This window comes from Myotis lucifugus, unplaced genomic scaffold, assembly GCF_000147115.1.
Source record: "Myotis lucifugus unplaced genomic scaffold, Myoluc2.0 scaffold_1, whole genome shotgun sequence".
Taxonomy (NCBI): domain Eukaryota; kingdom Metazoa; phylum Chordata; class Mammalia; order Chiroptera; family Vespertilionidae; genus Myotis; species Myotis lucifugus.
In genome coordinates, this window is record NW_005871049.1 from 24,516,258 (window position 1) to 24,537,010 (window position 20,753).

Sequence of the window (20,753 nt, forward strand, 5' to 3'; positions counted from 1 at the left end):
GGTCATGCATTGTTCTATTTATAAAGTATTTTGGCACACTTATTATGTGTATGGTATGTGCCCTTCTGTTGTATAAAACTTTAATTAAAGTTCATGCGAACTAAGTGAGATAGTATTTTTAGCTCCATTTTACAGGTAAAGAAAATAAGATTTAGGTACCTTAGGCCACCTGCCCACGGTCACAGTTACACCAACAAGGAAATCGTAGAGCTGAGATTTGATCACAGTTCTATCAGCTGGGGATACTGAGCTCTGCTTAATCACTTAATTAGTGAGTAGTATCTCAAGTTTAATTCCTGCTTCTCTTTACAGGATCTCCATGATATGGCCTACCAATCTTAATTTCCTATTATTACTAAACTTGCATCTTCTCCACATTTCAAATATCTTTCTAGTTATCTCCTGTGCATTGACCTTTTTACTTCAATTAGATTGTAAGCTCCCTAAAACCACTCTTATTTTAAATTTCTGTGAAGGGCACTATAAATTCTCATTGAATACAGCAGACCCTTTGTATCTATAGGTTCTGTATCCAAAGATTCCAGGAACCCGGATGGAAAATATTTTTTAAATGCTATATTGTTGCTGACATATACTATGTAGTTAGGTCTATGATGGCTATGTCTATACTGAACATGTACAAACTTTTTTTTGGTCATTATTCCCTAAATGATACACTATAACAACTATTTACATAGCATTTACATTGTATTCAGTACTATAAGTACCCTATAGATGAATTGTAGTATACAGGAGGATATGTGCAGGTTGTATGCAAAAACTATGTCATTTCATATAAGGGCCTTGAGCATTCCTGGATTTGATATGGGGAGGGGTTAGGGTGGGGGCTCCTGGAATAAATCCCCTTCCAGGGGACTGTTATTGATAAAATCTTTGGCACAGTCCATGACACATGCTGACTAAATGGTAACAATGATTACTACTACTGGAGGTTCTGATGCATCAAATTGAAGTTCCATAGGAAACCATAAAATTCTGATCCCTAACTCAACCCTAAGAACTTTTTGCTTGTTCTTATGATCTAGAGTAGACTAATGTTTTTCCAAGCTGTTAGTACACTTCAGTCTTTTCTCACCCTTTTACCAAGTGTCAACAAGACAGACATCAGTAAGCAGCAACATTTATCCACCATTACTGAGTTCTTTAATTGGAGGCTGCTTTGGAGGAAATAAAAAAAGGAATCGTTGTAATGTTTCTGAGGTGAATGGTCAACGTGCTTGCTATCTATCCGTCAATTAAACTTAATTTTATGGAGTTTACTAAGTGTCCAAGATTTCCTGGCTCGAGTTTCTGAAGTACAGAGTCTTACACAATCACATCTTCGCTTCGAATAGAATCGCCCCAGATCCAGCGACAGGCCTATGGGCCTCGCCATCTGACCTTGCTGTTGGAGCTGCATATACTTCCAAAGCGGCAGAGAAAAAAAGGAGATCGGCGGCGCCAAAAGTCTCCGTTCCGAAGGTCCCGCGGTCGGCCCCGCCCCCAGCGAGCGCGGTCGCGTCACGTAACGTCAGACGCCCTCCCGGAAGTGCTGCTGCGGAAACGGTGGGGGCGTGTCTCCAGGTCCCCCGGCGGCGTGTAGTTACCGGAGAAACGCGGGAAGTGGGGTCCAGGCACGGTTCTCTCCACCGTTAAGGCTATTTCAGTTCCAGCGCGAGCGGGTAGCCCGGCCGAGGCGTCTGGTGCGACGCCATGGAAGTGGTGGAGGCCGCCGCTGCGCAGTTGGAGACTCTGAAATTCGGCGGCACCGGCTCCGGGGGTGGCCACGGCGAGGCGGCGCCGTCCCTGGACACCGTTCCTGTCTCAGAGCCACCGCCGTCGGATGAGGGGGCCCCAGACACTGGGCGGGACGCGGAGGCTCAACCAGCCGGGGAGCAGCCGCCTGAACTCGCGCTGAGCACCGCCGTCGGCGGGCCAGAACCGCCTCCTGGAGGGACAGGCGTCACGGGCCCGGGCGCAGCAGAGCCGGTGCCGACCCCGGACTCCCTGGAGACCTCAGACTCGGATTCGGACAGGTCGGGTGCCTGCAGGTCCCGAGGCTGCTGGGGGAGGGCCCGTGTGACCGGCGGGAGGAGCCGGGGCCCGCGTGGGCCGGGGCGGGAGGGGAGTTCCCTGGCGCTCCCCGCGCACGTGTGTTCAAGTGGCTCGGACCGCCCATTTCGGGTTGTTCGCTGCAGACCCTGGTGAATCTGAGCCTGATAATCAGATCTCTCTTCCCTAAATTTGGTAGTGTAAAGGTGCTGTGCATAAATCGTAGCATTTCCCGTTAAGAGGTGGAAACCTGAGGATATTGGATTATTTCCTTAATATTTAGTTCGGCGTGTCCCTTTGCGGTTATAAGTTTTGAGTTTCGTGTCAGATCTGACTTCTATTCTTCCATCAAGTTTAACGTGTGTTCTTGTTTTTGAACCAGATGAATTGAGGAATAGTTAAAGGACTTTATATTTCCAGATTGGCTCCTGGCAATTTTGTTAATTCTTATAAGCCCTGTGGGGAGCTTCGTGAAATTTGCAAGACACTGTTATTTAGTAGTATTATATGCTCTGATTCGGTTTCTTAAGGCCCCCCTTCCCCGCCCCACCTGCCCGTGTGTTTTAAAGATGAAACTTCTGTGGTGGGAGAGGACTTAAGTTTGTGGGATGTTCCTTACCCACACTGAACATTGTTTACAAGTATTGGACTGTGTTGTGTGGGATACCGAACACAGGTGAAAAAAAAAAAATGGACATGATCCCTGCCCCACATTCTAGCGAGAGGGATGGCAAATATGAGTAAACATATCAATAAACAGAGTTGATGAAAATTATCGTGAAGGAACAAGCAAGGCACCGAGAAAGTCTTCTGAGAGCCCAATCCTGTGGGATACTATGGCCATGTTCAAGTTTTTAATTCTAAGTGCTGGCGAAGCTGTTGAAGGATTTTAGGCAGAGCAGTGGCACACTCAGGTTAACATTCTAATACGCTTTGCTCTGCAGAGGAAGAATTGAACTGGGCTCAAGAGTAAAAGCCGAGAAGCAAGGCTGGAACTAGTTGAAGGATGTTGCATTGAGTCCATGAGGCGACCATGATTGTGTCTGGATTCAATCACACTGATCAGGCTTGCTAATAGATGTGTCACTGGGCTGGACAAAGCCATCAACTGGGTGGATTGTGGTACTGTTGACTAAGATAGGGGTCGGAGACCAGTGGGAATGTTTAATTTGGACAGTTAATTTAAGATTTCTCTGACAGTCAGTTGGAGATGTCAGGCAAGCGGTAGTAGTATCATGAGTTTAGAGTTTGAAGGACAGTTCTGGGCTGGAGGTAGACATTTAAGCATCATCAGATTTCAGATAAGACTAACTTTTTATTATGGACATTTTCAAACTTGAAAAAAGTAGAGAGTAATATAATGATTGCACATACAGTCATCACTGGACTTAACAACTTCCAATATTTTGCTAATCTTGTTTTATCTAATATTTCTAACTTTTTTTAACCTAGTAGATTTAAAGCAAATCTCAGTGTGATTTTTTTTTACTGTGCATCTCTAATTGATAAAACACTTTACATAACCACTATGTCATTATCAACTTTAGTAAACTTAATTCTAATTCCTTAATATCATCTAATGCTTGGTTTGTATTTAGATTTTTCTGGTTGTCTGAAGGATGTCTTTTAACAGTTGGTTATTTGAATTAGAATTCAAACTGCATTTGAGTGTTATGTCTTTCAGGTCTTTTTTAAGTGAAGATCATATTTAAAACCATGAAGACAAAAGACTACATGAGAATGGAATACCCCTGTAGCATAGTGCATACCAAAAAATGGAAATGTTTGAGGAAGTGAGTGGGGAACCATGTTAGATGTTGCTGAGAAGTTAAGATGACAGAAAGGTGCCTACTGGACTTGGCAACGTGCAGAATATTGGTGACCTTGTAAGGAGTGATGATGGAAGCCAATTTTGGTGTAAAGATGGAGTTAGAAATAAAGGGTTAGAGACAGCATGTGTTCACAGTTCTTTTAAGAAATTTTAAGTGGGAAATGAGTCCATAGCTGGAGGGATTAAACAGAGATACTACAGAATGTTTGGTATGCTGATGGGACTGCTCTGGGGTAGAGGGAAAGATTCATAATACAGTAATAGTAGGAAGGAGTTCACTTGCAAAGGGGATGGGTTCCGGAGGCTATGTGGTGAAATTGGCCTTTGCCTTTTCCTCCTGTAACAGGAGAAAAGACATTTGCCAAAGCTAATGTTTTCAAGCCCTTTCTAATCCAGCTGGGAAGACATGGTTTTCAATGAACTATGGTATAGTATTGGACTGGCTCTAGTGGGCAGTTTGAAAAAAGTGCCATGAGAGATAGGGAAGGAAGTATATAATTGTACTTTGGGTGAGGGGTGGCTGCAGAAGAGGTAATATTGAGTTGAGTTTACAAAGAAAAAATAATTTCTCTACATTGAGTACATTGTAGTCAAAGGAAATAGGACAAATAAAGGAAAACTTGGATGAGCTGCTTTGCTAGGTGTGTATGAGAAGTGATATGAGATGGGATTATGTAGGTTACCAAGAACCTGATTGCAGGGGCCTCTGAGGTGTCATAGTAAGGGGTATGGCCTTTAGCTTGTACACAGTGTAGGTTATGGGAAAAAATTTAAGGTTTTTCTCAGTTTTAATATTTTCTCAATAAAAAATAGGAAGAATAGTCCAAAGCCATCACCTTGATTTAGCAATTATTAACATTTCAGAACTTTAAGATTCACTGGTATATGTTATTGAGCCATTTTAAAGTCATTTACACATGATACTTTATCCCTAAATAGTTTAGCACACATTCTCTAAAAGGACATTCTTTTACGTAATCATAATATTTTATCACATGTAACATAATTAATAATAGTTTTCTCATCTAATGTCCAGTCATGAATGGTTATTTTTATTAAATTATTGGGTGACATTGGTTAAGATCATATAGGTTTCAAGTGTACAGTTCTGTGATACACGATCATTATATTGCATTGTGTGCTCACCACTCAAAGTCAAATCATCCTCTGTCACCATATATTGACCCCTTTACCCTTTACTATCCCCTAAACCCCCATCTCTTTGGTAACCACCGTACTGTTGTCCGTGTTTATGAGTTTTTTTGTTTGTTTGTTTGTTTGTTCATTTGTTGCTTTAAGTTTTATATCCCACATATGAGTGAAATTATGTTTCTTAACTTTTTCTATCTAACTTATTTCTCTTACCATGATATTCTCCAGTCCATGCATGTTGATAGAAATCGCAGTATTTCATCTTTTCTTATGGCTGAGTAGTTTTCCATTGTATGTATGTACCACATCTTCTTTATCCAATCATCTATTGAAGGACACTTCAATTGTTTCCCTGACTTGGCCACTGTGAATAAGGCTGCAGTGAACATAGAGGTTACATGAATGTTTGTTTTAAATATTTATTCTTAAGAGAGAGGGAGAGAGGGATAGAAACATCAGTGATAAGAATCATTGTTTGGCTGCCTCCTGCACGCTCCCTACTGGAGATCGAGCCCAAACCCCGGCATGTGCCCTGACCAGGAATCCAACCATGACCTGGTTCATGGGTCCAGGCTCAACTATTTAGCCACATCAACTGAGCATGAATGACTTTTTAAAGCAAGATTGTGAACTGATTAAAATGGAAGGTCATGAAAAGGGTAAGGGTAACAGCAAAACATCAATAGGGTGAAGGGGTGATTGTTGTGGGAAGAGACTAGTATTTACATCAGTTATACAATTATTACAGAAAAGCAGGTGAGAAATAAGCACTTGAAATAGAGGAGTAGCAGTGGAAATGGGATGAAGTGGAATAGGAGTGATGTTTACTAATCTGAAGATAGGGTTTTATCATTGACTGAGAATGAAATAGCTCAGAATGATTCCAATGTTTCTACCTATAGTAACTGGATTAAAGACTAAGTAATGAATAAAATATAAGTTCAAAGAGAAGTGATTTAGTAAGGAGAATGCACTTTTTTTCCCTTTTAACTTGTTGATAGTGTGAGGTAAGTAGGTCATTCATACAGAGGTGGCCAGTATGTAGCCAGAGATCAGGGATGAAGCTTATAAATATCAGCGTTGAAGATTTAGGAGTTATCTGCACATGGATGATAATTGGAAACATTGCAGGACATGAGATTATGCATAGGAAGAGTACAGAGAGAGAAGAGAATAAGTATGAAACTTTTAGAAACAGCATATAAAAGGGAGTGAAGGAGCCCTGGTCAGCATGCTCAGTGGTTAGAATGTTAGCTTGCATACCCAAGGTGGGTGGGTTTGTTTCCAGGTCAAGGGGATGTACCTGGGTTGCAGGTCTGATCCCTGCCACCAACCCCCAACCCTCAGGGCACATGTGGGAGGCAGCCAAAAGATGTGACAGAGACACATCAATGTTTCTCTCTTCTCTTCCCTTCCACTCACTAAAAAATCAATGGAGAAAAATATCCAAACTTCTTGGAAGAGGGTTAAGAAAATAAAAGGGAGTTAAGGGAATAGCAAACAAATTTTAAACTTAGAGTAGAGTTACTGGTAACAAGAATTGCTGTGGAAGTCATGGGCTAAAGGAGTTTTTAAAGAATAGAATGGTCGGCATGGTTGGTAACTTGAGTTTCCAAGTTGTCTGAAGACTGAGAAGAAACTATTGGCAATTCAATGGCTAGGTGACCAATGAGAGAAGTGCATTGCCCAGAGTTCTCTTTGTCAGTGATTTGGCACATGCTTAATTATGTTAAGGCAGATGTGTGATGTGTGAGACTATTGTAATTGAGTTACAGTCATAGCAGGGGTTTTGAAAATGTTATCAGTGGATTAAGGACTACTTTCCAAATACCAGAGTCAACTTCAAAATGCTAGCTTTTGAATTATATCAGTAATAGTAAACATGTAGTAAAGTAGATATTTCCTAGTTGAATAATATATGTTAATGCCATCATGTTACTATTTTACTAAGTTTACACTTTTCCTTTCCTACAGTGAAACAGATTCAGATAGTTCAAGCTCTTCCTCTTCCTCATCATCATCCTCATCTTCCTCTTCCTCTCGAATATTAGTTCCTCCAGTGCTGTCAGATGGAGATGAAGATGTACAAGTTGAGAAGGAAAATAAGAATTTTCCTCTTATTAAAACAAAAGATGAATTACTTCTTAACGTAAGTACTTAGATGTGTTAATAAACCTAATTTGGATGTTCTAAAATATATTATGGTACTGATATTGATCTCATTTGCTCTGTATCTGATCCATACATTTGAAAACTTCCCAATTTTATTGGACATACTTTTGCCATGCCTTACCTTTCTTAACTAAAAGAGGATTGTCAGACGATTGATCTGGATAATTTCTAAGGTCGCTTCTAACTCTAGCATTTGGTAATTGTTCTTCCGGGATGTAACTTTAGCTTGCTACTCTCCATTTTTTTTCATCTTACCTAGAAGATATTTCTTATGTAAATTTACAACCTTGCTTTTTTTCTTTCTTTTTTGGTCCATAAGTCAGAACATTTTGTTCAGTTACAATTAAAATCAATCTTTTAATTGACTTCCACTAAGAAACATAGAAATTGAAATTAATTGGTTAAGCTTATTAGGATTTCTACTGGAGTTTTTGAAGTGTTTTTGTTATTATAGTAGGAGAAAACTTGTTTATTAGAATGGTGTTTTTTGGCACTTGATAGGTTTTGTTTGTAAGGTTAGCTCTTGTATGGTTATTTCCTCTTAAACTGTAAGCTCTCCCACGGAGGAGAACGGTAATCTGGTGGTGGGAACCTCAAAAAGAACACCTCAGGCCATAACCGGTTTGGCTCAGTGGATAGAGCGTCGGCCTTCGGACTCGGGGGTCCCAGGTTCGATTCTGGTCAGGGGCATGTGCCTTGGTTGCGGGCACATCCCCAGTGGGGAGTGTGCGGGGGGCGGCTGGTCGATGTTTCTCTCTCATTGATGTTTCTGGCTCTCTATCCCTCTCCCTTCCTCTCTGTAAAAAATCAATAAAATATTTAAAAAAAAAAAAAAAAGAACACCTCAGAATTTTAGAACATAGGCTACATTGTCACATATTTATTCTCTCTACTCACACATGTCTTTTGTTGTTATTGGAGCTTTTTCCAGTATTTAATGATCACTAATTATAATTATTACATAACACTTAAATGAGTGAAATAGTTTAATTCAATATTTGAGGGGGAAAAATTGAAAAGCCTAGAGGCTGCTGGGCACCTTTTCATCACTGAATTCAATTAATATTGTTTCTTTTTCTCTACGCATAATAAAAATTACCATCTTATTTATGCTTATATATTTAAAACCCTTGGATGCTTATGCAACTTCATTAGTGGTTCATGTTTTAATCCTACAATCTGCCGATCCAGCTCAGCCAAGGGTTCTGCAAGCCTGAGTCAGAGTGGTAAAGGGATGAAGAAATGACAAAGAGAATAAGCTGGGTCTAGGTCAGTGATGGCGAACCTTTTGAGCTCGGCATGTCAGTATTTTGAAAAACCCTAACTTAACTCTGGTGCCGTGTCACATATAGAAATTTTTTGATATTTGCGACCATAGTAAAACAAAGACTTATATTTTTTGATATTTATTTTATATATTTAAATGCCATTTAACAAAGAAAAATCAACCAAAAAAATGAGTTCGCGTGTCACCTCTGACACGTGTGTCATAGGTTCGCCATCACTGGTCTAGGTGGATCTTCCTGTGCCTGGCTAAGGCCACAGAGAGATCCAGAGGCAAGCTGAGCCTTTATTTTATAGCCAGAGGTAAACAAAGTAGTGGTCACCATAGTTACAATGTTCTTGTGAGTTTCACTTGTTTTGGCAGCACTTGCTACATCTCCCTCAGCCCATTAGCTACCCAGATAAGATCTAGGGAGAGTCATAAGGTCAAGCCTAATTATGCTAAGAGGACTGTGCCCTCTAAGTTGGACTTGTTTGTGGCTTTGCCAACAGATCAGTCCGAGGCTTAACCCTATAGCCGTGCCCTACAACAATCATTGATATCAGTGGTCTTCTTACACAAAGGCTCCCCCAACTGACTATTTTCTGAAAGTATTGGGAGAATTGTTTGATCTTTTCCCTGTATCTTGCTCTTCTTTACACCTAGCTTTTCTCTTAGAGTACAAAAATCAACAAATAAAAGACCACAGTACTTTTGTATATGTATGTATATTGTCTTAATTTTTTTACTAGATCTGTAATACTTACCTTGGGATGTCTTGAAATTTAATACAAAATCTTAGTCTACTTATTATTTTTCTAGATAGAATGCCCATATTTTCATCAGAAAGTCAAAAAGAGTCCATGGCCACGAAGAGGCTAGGAACCATGTTCTTTGACAGACTAAGTTTATATCTGATCTTTATAGTTTCTGTATTGCCCAGTAGAGTGCTATACAGGTAATGGGTTCTCAGTCCAGTGGAATAGAATGAATAATTGAGGGGGTAGGTATCTTTCATTCATTCTTAAGCTATTATAGCACACTTGCCATATGCTAGGTGCTATAATTAAGACCCATCCAGTTTCTCCTTTCATAGTGTTTAGTGGAGAAAAACAGACAGTAATTAAAGAAGAGACAAATGAATTTAATTATGGGAAGTATCAATGAATTGTGTGAGTGTATGTTTGGCTCATATCAGAAAATTACATTTTTGATGGGAATATATGTTAGCTTTTAAAACTTGGAACAATGGGCTTGTTCTTTCTTTTTGTGCCAGTACTGAGGGATTTGGGGGAAGAATGGAAGAGCAATTGTAGTCTTTACTTTTCAATTTTGTATTCTTTTTTTTTTTTTTTTAACATCACAATATGCTTTTAAAGACATTTTGCATTGTGCTCACATTCCCTTAAATGTTGTTCCCAAGGGTTCTCAAACTCTAGTCCAACCAAAATCTCGGGAGATGCAGACAGTTTGGCGTAAAAACACAGGTGGGGGTAGGAGGCAGCGAAAGGAGAAAGCCTTTCAGTTAAAGATCAGCCCTCAGTTTAAAGTAACATATTTTGCCCAAGAGCTTTTTATTTTATTTATTTTTTATATATTTTTATTATTGATTTCAGAGAGGAAGAGAGAGGGAGAGAGAGAAACATCAATGATGAGAGAAAATCATTGATTGGCTGCCTTCTGCATGTCCCCTACTGGGGATTGAGCCTGCAACCCGGGCATGTGCCCTTGATTGGAATCAAACATTAACCCTTCAGTCCTCAGGCTGATGCTCTACCCACTGAGCCAAACCAGCTAGGGCCAGCCCTCAGTTTAAAGGTTAGCTTTGGGCAGGTTGGCCTGAGGTGGAGTCATGGTCAGAAGGAGAAGCAGTTTTATATCTTGACTAGCTGTTCACTTTATATTTACACAATTAAGTAAACTTACTAGAAGTTCTTGGTCCTTTGCTAGACTCTGTTGCTAGAGCTAGGTAGAGGAATGAATTCCCTGGTCTGCCCTAAATTATTTGACTTAGAGCTCTGAAAGAGTGTATTAGGAACTCTCAAGTTCAAGGGAAGAGAAAGACTTAGGCCCCATTACCAAGGATGGTTTGGCTACAGTATTCAGTATCTTAAGACTGTTTTCTCTGTCTCTCAGGTGTTTCTCCGTGGGCCTGGTAGTTTGGCCACTGATTCTCCTGTATGAAAGTCATGGGAAGGACTTTTACTGGTTTACCTGGGGCCTGGTACCAGCCCTGAACAAATTACTGAGGCTAGTGGAATGGGTATTTCCACTGCTTGGAAATGATTCATAAGTCCTGTTTCTGTGGGAGAGTATGTAGGAAAGAGTATGCTTGAGAGAAAGCACATGGGCGAGTGTGTGGGTGGGAGTGTATAAGGGCAGTTGACAGGAAGGGAGTGTGAATGTGTGTATATTTTGAGGAGGGCAGGGGTTGAGTGGGTGGTATCAACCCCAGGCAGACTGCAGGAATGGGTTCTCTGTCACAGGAAAGACAGGATCCATTTCAGAAGGGGATCTGTCAGTCAGTAATAGTTATCTTCTATAGAGGGAAAAAGGGAAACACTTAGAAGAAGTTATCACGTATCACTTAGGTTGCAGTCTTGTGGTTGTGAACAACAGAGACTCAAATTACTTCATTAGAGGAGGGATTTGCTCTAAACTTGCATAGGAAAGCCATTAAGAATAAGGGCAGCAGTGGACGATGTCCTAGGAAGTGTTCTCTGTTTTGTTATAACTCTGGCTGGTGTTGCTTGTGCTGTTTTGTTCAGGTCTCGTGGTATAGTAAACACCAGCTAGAGTTAGTGCTAACAAAATATACTTTCTACAGAAAAGTGATGAAATAGTCTATCCATGTTGTCTTTGCTTAAAGGTATTCATAAAATGGGCCAAGAAGTTAAACAATGTTAGCGCTTGTGCTGGATCTTTAGAGATCTCTAGAACATAGACGTGCCCAATTTAACCCAGTTTTATGTCCTACCTCTTTATAAAGCAGTGGTTCTCAACCTGTGGGTCGCGACCCCTTTGGGGGTCGAACGACCCTTTCACAGGGGTCGCCTAAGACCATCGGAAAACACATATATAATTACATATTGTTTTTGTGATCAATCACTATGCTTTAATTATGTCCAATTTGTAACAATGAAAATACATCCTGCATATCAGATATTTACATTACGATTCATAACAGTAGCAAAATTACAGTTATGAAGTAGCAATGAAAATAATTTTATGGTTGGGGGTCACCACAACATGAGGAGCTGTATTAAAGGATCGCGGCATTAGGAAGGTAGAGAACCACTGTTATAAAGTGCCTCATTCTAGGCAGGTGTCCATTCTTCAGACATGCTGAGCTTGATTTTTACCTTCATTTAGTCTGTTTCTCAAGCAGGAATGTTGCCTCCTTGGATGAGGCTTATCTTCAAGTGTAGATATGTGGAAGTATATAGGTGAAATAACCTCGAGATTGTTAATTTAGAATTAAACCTTAGATAGTTGCAACAGTCCCTTGGCAAGATTTGGTTATAAATTGGATGAAAAGCAGGGGTAAGGCAAAGAGAAAAAGAGGGATTAATCACCTAGGGTAGTAAACACACAATGCAATATAGATAATGTATTCTAGAATTATACACCTGAAACTTGTATAATTTTATTAACCAATGTAATCCAATAAATTCAATTTGGAAAAAAAAAAGGATTAGTTAGCTAAAGAAGTAGTAGAAAGAGTCTTAATTGGCTCTTTTCATAATGCCATAATTTCATAATATATGACATTAAATATCAAGTAGAGTTATACTTTTATTATTTACTTAAACATAAACCCTTCTTTAATGTTGAGAAGGTTTTTGTATAACCTATATAGTAAATGTAAAACAACATAAATATTATGGCCTTGGAACTACATTAAACCACATAGGGTTTATTTCATGTTTCAGTGAATTGGAAAATTAGATTAGTTTTGAAAAATGTTCTCAGCAATTTATGCCTTGCTCTTCATTCAGATAAATCAGATATCACTAAAAATTTAGAATAATAAAAGCATTTATGGGATTGTGACATTTCAAAGCCTGAATCAGAAATGAATTTTATAAATTAGTGCCTGTTTTTTTTTTCTTCTGAAAACCTGAAATTTTTATTACAATGCTTACGATTATAATACTTCAATGAGGATAATAATGTGTTTGTATATAAAATATAGCATGACCAAGGAAAAAATTTAATGCTTGTAGGCAATTTTGGTAAATTTACATTCATAATTTGGAGACTGCCTACGTTATATTTTAAAACAAACGTACTTTTGTAGTTAGATTGAATGCACTATATTCTGTTTCTGATTATGACAGTGCAGACACATATCCTATAATATTCTAACATGATGATATGGAAATATCTGGGCAGAAGACAGTGGCTAGAAGTTACAGTGGATTATTTCATACCTTTTTTTTAAATCTCCACTATGAAATTATATTTCATCTTGGCCTATACATAAGATATTAATATTTTGTGTTTCCTTGTGCAAAATTATTTCAATAAAGCATATATTTAGCATGAGCGGTCCTTTAAACTTAAAATAAAAACTGTTTTATTCAGTGGAGCATATATGTCCTGTGTATATAAACATATATGACTGTTACAGAGAAACATTGCATTTATTAGATTCCTCCATTCCCCAGTAGGTTTTAATTTAGTTCTTATTGCTTAGGACAGTGGTCGGCAAACCGCGGCTCGTGAGCCACATGTGGCTCTTTGGCCCCTTGAGTGTGGTTCTTCCACAAAATACCACGTGCGGGCGTGCACGTCCAGCGAGATTGAAACTTCGTGGCCCATGTGCAGAAGTCGGTTTTCGGAAAGGAGATAGACGAAACAAGTATACAAGACGAGTGTGGATGGGAGAGTTGGAAGGGGTCGAACTCAGCGAACGTACCTCAATCAGATTGAGGACGTTTTTAGCAAAGGCCAGCTTAGGAGTACCCTAATTAAGTTAATAACAATGTACCTACCTATATAGTTTAAGTTTAAAAAATTTGGCTCTCAAAAGAAATTTCAATCATTGTACTGTTGATATTTGGCTCTGTTGACTAATGAGTTTGCCTACCACTGGCTTAGGATAAAGATAAATGTCTGTTAAAGAGGAATTTAGCTAGAGATTGAGCATACACACATAAGCGGAAAGCAAAGTAACACCAGAGAGGTGATGATTGCATGGTGCTGGGCAAAAGAAGTCATTGGATTGAGTGGAAGGGGAGATAACTTGCACTACAGTGGTCAGAGAAGGCTCATGGCTTGAACTTAGATTGAAAGATGGATAGGTGATAGGTAAAGAGAGTATGAACTTTCCCAGTGAAAGGACCAGGTTTGTTGCTTGACATTCCCAGTGCTGGTTACATAGTAGGGGCTCAGGAAAGGTTTCTGTGTTTATTCATTCATTATCATGCATAAAGTTAAAGTGGGACTAAGAATTGATGACATTTTTACAATTATTTGGTAGTGCTTTTATCTTCATGGTACATAAAATCAGTCTTAGATTTGATGAAATATGACCTTGTTAGTATCAATATAATGCTAGAATTCATTGTTTTATTGAGATGGATTATAATTGTATTTTACTTTTATATTTATGTGTCAATTTTTGGAGGTATTCTTATTAAATTTTTTTGTGACAGTAATTTTGGGGGAAAAAATAGGATGAGAGCATTGTATTTATTTTAAAAAAGAAAAATATGCCCTGCCCGGTTTGGCTCAGTGGATGGAGCGTCGGCCTGCGGACTGAGTGGTCCCGGGTTCTATTCCGGTCAAGGGCATGTACCTTGGTTGCGGGTGCATACCCAGTGGGGAGTGTGCAGGAGGCGGCTGGTCGAAGTTTCTCTCTCATCGATGTTTCTCTCTATCTCTCCCTTCCTCTCTGTAGAGAATCGATGGAATATATTTTTAATAAATAAATAAATAAATAAATAAATGAAAAATATAAAGACACTACAAAGAAATGTTGACTTTTATTTATTTATTTTTATTGTTGACAGTTATTATAGATGTCCCCCAATTTCTCCCCCTCCCTTTGTTCCCCTCCTCCCAACCTCTGCCTCACCCCAGGCCTTTATCACACTATTGTCTGTGTCCATTGGCTACCATGCATATATGTACGTAAGTTCTTTGGTTAATCTCTTACTCTCTCCCCATTCCTCTCTGAGATATGTCAGTCTGTTGCACACATTCATGCCTCTGGATCTATTTTGTTAGGCAGTGTATTATGTTTATTAGATTTCACATATAAGTGAGATCATGGTGATAGTTGTCTTTTTCTACCTGGCTTCGCTCAGCATAATATTGTTCAGGTCCATTCATGTTGTCAACAAAGGACAAGAAATCTGTCTTTTTTTACAGCTACATAGTATTCCATTGTGTAAATGTACCACAGCTTTTTCTATCCACTCATTTACTGATGGGCACTTGGGCTGTTTCCAGATCTTAGCTATTGTAAGTAACACTGCTATGAACATAGGGGTACATATATTCTTTCTGATTGGTGTTTTGGGCTTCTTAGGATATATTCTTAGAAGTGGGATTGTTGGGTCAAACAGTAGTTCCAGTTTTAATTTTTTGAGTAAATTCCATACTGTTTTCCATAGTGACTGCACCAATCTGCATCCTCATCAGCAGTGTACTAGCATTCCCTTTTTTCCACATCTTTGTAAGCACTTGTTGTTTGTTGATATATTGATGATGGCCATTCTGGTAGGTCAGAGGTGATAGTTCATTTTAGTTTTAATTTTCATCTCTCTGATGATTAGTGACATTCAGCATTTTTCGTGTGTCTGTTGGTCATCTGTATGCCCTCTTTGGAGAAGTGCCTATTTTTAAATTGGGTTGTCTTCCTTTTGTTGAGTTGTATGAGTTCTTTATATGTTTTAGAAATTAACCTCTTATCAGATGTATTATTGGCAAATATGTTTTCCCATACAGTGGGTTCCCTTTTCATTTTGATCATGGTTTCTTTTGCTGTGCAAAAGCTGTTTTGTTTGATGTAGTCCCATTTGTTTATATTTTCTTTTGTTTATCTTGCCCAACTTTTATTTTTTAGATGAAAGTATTTAATGGGCTAGTCTTAATCTGAGTTTAGTGTTATATACAATAGGGTAATTAATGAGGGCAATTAATTACTTAGCTAAAGAAATAGCTGAGTTCCATGAAATGTTGTAAAGGTATTTTTCCTAAAGAAGTTCATGAGTTAGACTAAGTGTTATATGTGATCATAGTTGACACACTTAGTGTACAGATCTAATCCATTCTTTTATCCAATACTAGAGGCCCAGTGCATGAATTTGTGCACGGGTGGGGTCTGGCCGGCCTGCCCAGTGCAGGTGGAAGGGACACGGGAGGTTGGCCGCCCCGCCCCTGATCTGGCTGGTCATTCAGGCGTTATGATTGCTGGCTTTTTATATATATACATGTTTTACCAGCTATAGGGGGAAAACAAGTTTCTAATAATGGCCCTCAGTACTCCAAGGATTGGATCTTATTTTCCAACCATATCTGAAAAGTGAAGGCACACCTAATAGCATCAGGTAATTGGCAGCCACATCTATGTCCTCTATTCTTAAGTAATATGAGAAAAGTGGTCAAATAATTTCATTCCGCTTTCCTCACTTTTAAAAATTCTCCCCAAACTAGCAACCAATACCCCCTGCTGCTGCCCTTTTTTATATTTGTGAGTGAAAACCCAAATTAAGGTTCTTTAGATAATTTTGCCTCAGAAGGCCATCAGATTACGGATTTTTCCCCCTAGCCCAGTGGTCGGCAAACTCATTAGTCAACAGAGCCAAATATCAACAGTACAATGATTGAAATTTCTTTTGAGAGCCAAATTTTTTAAACTTAAACTATATAGGTAGGTACATTGTTATTAACTTATTAATTAGGGTACTCCTAAGCTGGCCTTTGCTAAAAACGTCCTCAATCTGATTGAGGTACGTTCACTGAGGTCGACCCCTTCCAACTCTCCCATCCTCAACTCCTGCATGAATCGCGCGCGCGCCTCCCCCTCGCTGCGTATCCCGCGGCCCGCCTGCTCGGCATCTCCCGTCGACTACCGACCAACACCCCCCACTTCTAATGCCACTTCTTCAAAATAGACTCGCCCAGGCCGAAAACCGACTTCTGCGCATGGGCCACGAAGTTTCAATCACACTGTACGTGCACGCCCGCACGTGGTATTTTGTGGAAGAGCCACACTCAAGGGGCCAAAGAGCCGCATGTGGCTCACGAGCCGCAGTTTGCCGACCACTGCCCTAGCCTATAATAAGCCTTCAGAGGGCTAGGAAAGTATGAATGTCATCTTTTTAGAAAGCCACTTTTGACCCATTAGCACTAGCTCCTTCAATTTTTGTGCTGGAAGATGTAGATACCCATTTTTTGATAGGTGTATCTACAATTTAATTTTTAATAGAGTGGAATTTTAATGTTATGTGCTACTACTCATTTGAATATTTTGCTTAACTGAACGATCTTGTAGACCATGCAGATGATTGAGAATCAGGATACAATAGTATTATTATAACACAGGCAATAATTGCTCTTTCATGGATATTTCAGAAGTGTAGGTTGGATCTTGCATTTCTTTAGTACTATAGATATGAGTATCTATTATTACAGAATCGTAGTCATTTTGTTGGGGTCTCATATATAATTACTACATTTATGCACTCACTTTTTTATTACGTGCTATTAAATTTTTTCATTGCATTATTAGCCATTTTTATGCATTATCAGAATTTTTGCTTAGTTTCTTCACTATTTATGAGAAAACTGATACCCAGAAAGTGACTTGCCTAAGTGAGGAGGAGCAGAACTCTAGTAATTGTGAGGTTCCAGTCTGCTATATTTTCAGTACTTGGGGAGATGTGCTTAGTAACATTGTAATTTGACCATTTAAACTACTGATTATTTGGTTTCTGACTAATGTATATATTGCATATTTTGTCATGTGAAGGATGATTGTATCATCTAATGTAAGCTTTCTAAAATTGTATTTGCTTGGGCCATATTGCCTCTTAATAAAGCCTTTGACTTGGAACTGTAGAGTATCTAGGAAAATTAATTGGATTGCTTTACTATGTTAAATTCCAGTAGTTCATTGCCAAATGCTGTGATGTGTCTGGGGATTTTTGTTTCCATATGACCTTTTCTTTTGCTGATGATATGAATGAAATGTTTTTTTTCTTTTAGTTGCCTACTCTTTGTTATTGTATATAGAAGTATTGAATATGTCCAGAAAAATTATTTCTACTCTTGATTTTTGAGTCTGTAAACATTAATTTTATTTAAATGATAGCATGGATATTTATCTCTAGTTGCAGGAACTGTACGTAAAAAACATTTAGTTTCATTTTAATTTTGGAAAATAACAATTATGAAAATAGATGTTTATCACAAATCTTTGTTTCCCAAGTAGAATAATCAGGTTAGCATTAAGACTTCATAGTCATATGGTGTATACTGTTATAATATGGTCTTAAAATTATACCTGTATTAGTGACTGAAAATAGATTGGTGCTATTCATTGGTGCTATTCCTGGCTATGTTTTGTAATAGAGGACTTTTGGATGTATGACACTATAAAGCAGTGCTGTTCAATAGGTAGGTCTTCCTGCAATGATAGCAATCCACTCTGACTTAATGTGTGCTTAAGCCTTTGTCTTATGCTACTTGAGTACTTGAAATGTGGTTAGTGTGACTGGAGAGTACATTTTAAAATTTTTTTAATTTTAATTAATTAAATTTAAATAAATAAGTGTCTAGTATTGGACAAGCAGAATAAAATTAAGTTTTTCCCACCCACTCATCCATCTTTCCATGAGGGTAGTAGGTTCATATTTTAAACTTCTTCACCTGCAGTAAATAGCCTTCTTCTGTTATTTTCAGTAAATTTGATTTTTACTTATATGATGAAGAAGCTTTTTCTATCTTAAGTTTCCCTCACCTCTACCTGTAATTTTTTACCTATAATTTTTTAGTTAATCTGTGTGAATTTTATTTCTGATTCTTTATATTTTATTCTATGTGCAGGGTCAAAATGGTAGTGTTTTGCCATATTTTTTTTCGTATTGGAGTGTATCTGTTTGTTTCTCCTTTTCTGTCACACATACACATCCTTTCCCCACTCACAGAAAATCGAAGTGATTGATTTTTTTATTTCCTTAAGGAGATTATGAGACCTATGAGACTGAGGAGATTTATTTATTATCTTACCTGGGGCAGCTGCTGTGTTATCAGGGAGCCAGGTGTTAATCTAATAATGATAATAAAGTTTGTTGCTGCAAACCTGAGGTATCTATATATCAATTCTGGACAGTGAAGCTTCCTTCCAAGCCTGCCTTTTTAACCTTATTTTTGAGATGTTGGGTTGAGGTTCTTTTTGTTCTTCAAGAATTCTCTTTTGAATTGTAAGAATTGTATTTTCCATACCTGATTTTTGCTTTGACTGAAAAAGACTCATCTCTTTGAGATTTTTGTTTAGCGTGGACTAATGAAATAAGTCTATTCATTTAATAAATAAATACCACCACTGCTGTACTGGCAGCCATCAGCCTGGCTTGTGGCTGAGCAGAGCTCCCCCATGTGGGAGCACACTGACCACCAGAGGGCAGCTCCTGCATTGAGCGTCTGCCCCCTGGTGGTCAGTGTGTGTCATAGTGACCAGTCATTGCCAGTCTTTCTGCTGTTAGGGTCAGTTTGCATATTACCCTTTTACTATATAGGATAGAGGCCTGGTGCATGGGTGGGGGCCGGCTGGTTTGCCCTGAAGGGTGTCCGGATCAGGGTGGGGGTCCCGCTTGGGTGCCTGGCCAGCCTGGGTGAGGGGCTAATGGCTGTTTTCAGGCTGCCCGCACCCCCTTCAGGGTGGGAGTCCCCACTGGGGTTCCTGGCCAGCCTGGATGAGGGGCTGATGGCTGTTTTCAGGCTGGCCACACCCCCTTTGGGTGGGGGTCCCCACTGGGGTGTCTGGCCAGTCTGGATGAGGGGCTGAGGGTTTTCAGGCTGGCCAAGCCCACAGGCGACTGAAGCTCCCAGCCTCTCCTTTTTTTCTTTTTTTTCTTTTTTATTCTGGGATTTATTTACCTTCTATAATTGAAACTTTGTTGCCGCTCCAGCTCTGTGGCCACGGCCTGCTAAAAGCAGGTATCTGGGGTTTGTTTAGCTTCTATAATTGCAACTTTGTTGCTTTTGGAGCTCAGAGCCTGGCTGCGGCAGGTGGGGAACCTTGGCTTCCTCCATCACTGGAGCAAGCAAGCCTCCTGTTTGCTTCAGCTGCGTGGCTGCCGGCCGCCATCTTTGTTGGCGGGTAATTTGCATATCTCGCTGATTAGCCAATGGGAAGCATAGCGGAGGTACGGTTAATTTCAATCTTTGTCTATTATTAGGTAGGATAATATGAAAGGCACAGTTATTAAAATAGTTTAGTACTGACACTGAAATAGATCAGTAGAACCAAATGGAGACTTCAACAAAAACCGAAATGTATAAGTACATTTAGTATATGTTAAAATTTGTTTTTCTGATCATTAGGGAAAAGAAATGAATGGATTATTCTTCAATGTGTGGGGATAACTGGCTAATAATTTGGATGAAAATAAATCCAATCTTTGCCTTGCTTTTATATAAGAATAAAATCACAAATGGACCAAATATGCAAATATTAAAAATGAAACTAGAAGAGCAATGAAAACATGAGTGAATTTAAAAGTTAATTTCATCAAGGGCAGGTCTTTCTAAATGTAACTTACTCAAGTCTCAAAAAGCTAAGAAAAGAAAAGATTGATATATTTGCTACATAAAAATTAAAATAACTAAAGTTCATTACACAACAAATGCTAAAGAATATGCTGGGAGGTGAGGGAGTGGGTATTTGCTACATTTATTCTATATATATAAAAGCCTAAATGACCGTCCGACTAGTAGCTATGACGCGCAGTGACCCTCAGGGCCAGATGCTCAACACAGGAGCTGCCGAGCTGCAATAACTTGGCAGCTGCGGTTCTCAGGTGACATACCTGGAACCAGAGAGAGGGAGCCCGATTCCAGGGTGCGTCACCCGAGAACCACCCTCTAGCAATCCAGGACCCCTTGGGGGATGTCAGAGAGCCGGTTTCAGCCCAGTCCCCGCAAGCCAGGCCAAGGGACCCCACTGGTGCACAAATCTGTGCACTAGGTCTCTAGTATTTGTATAAAGGGCAGACATTCTTAAAAACTTAGAGTTATCTTATAAATTAATAAAAAGATAAGACAACC

General features: G+C 39.2%; 1 protein-coding gene across 1 annotated transcript in view; it reads left to right on the plus strand.

Moving 5' to 3' along the window:
- The first annotated feature begins 1,141 nt into the window (after nt 1-1,141).
- NAF1 (nuclear assembly factor 1 ribonucleoprotein) overlaps nt 1,142-20,753 on the plus strand; it is a 46,608-nt gene continuing 26,996 nt past the window's right edge. Inside the window, exons 1-2 of the mRNA XM_006081838.3 lie at nt 1,142-2,036; nt 7,010-7,184. Coding sequence (XP_006081900.1) covers nt 1,714-2,036; nt 7,010-7,184 — 498 coding nt within the window. The 5' untranslated portion in view covers nt 1,142-1,713. The remainder of the gene's footprint in view (nt 2,037-7,009; nt 7,185-20,753) is intronic.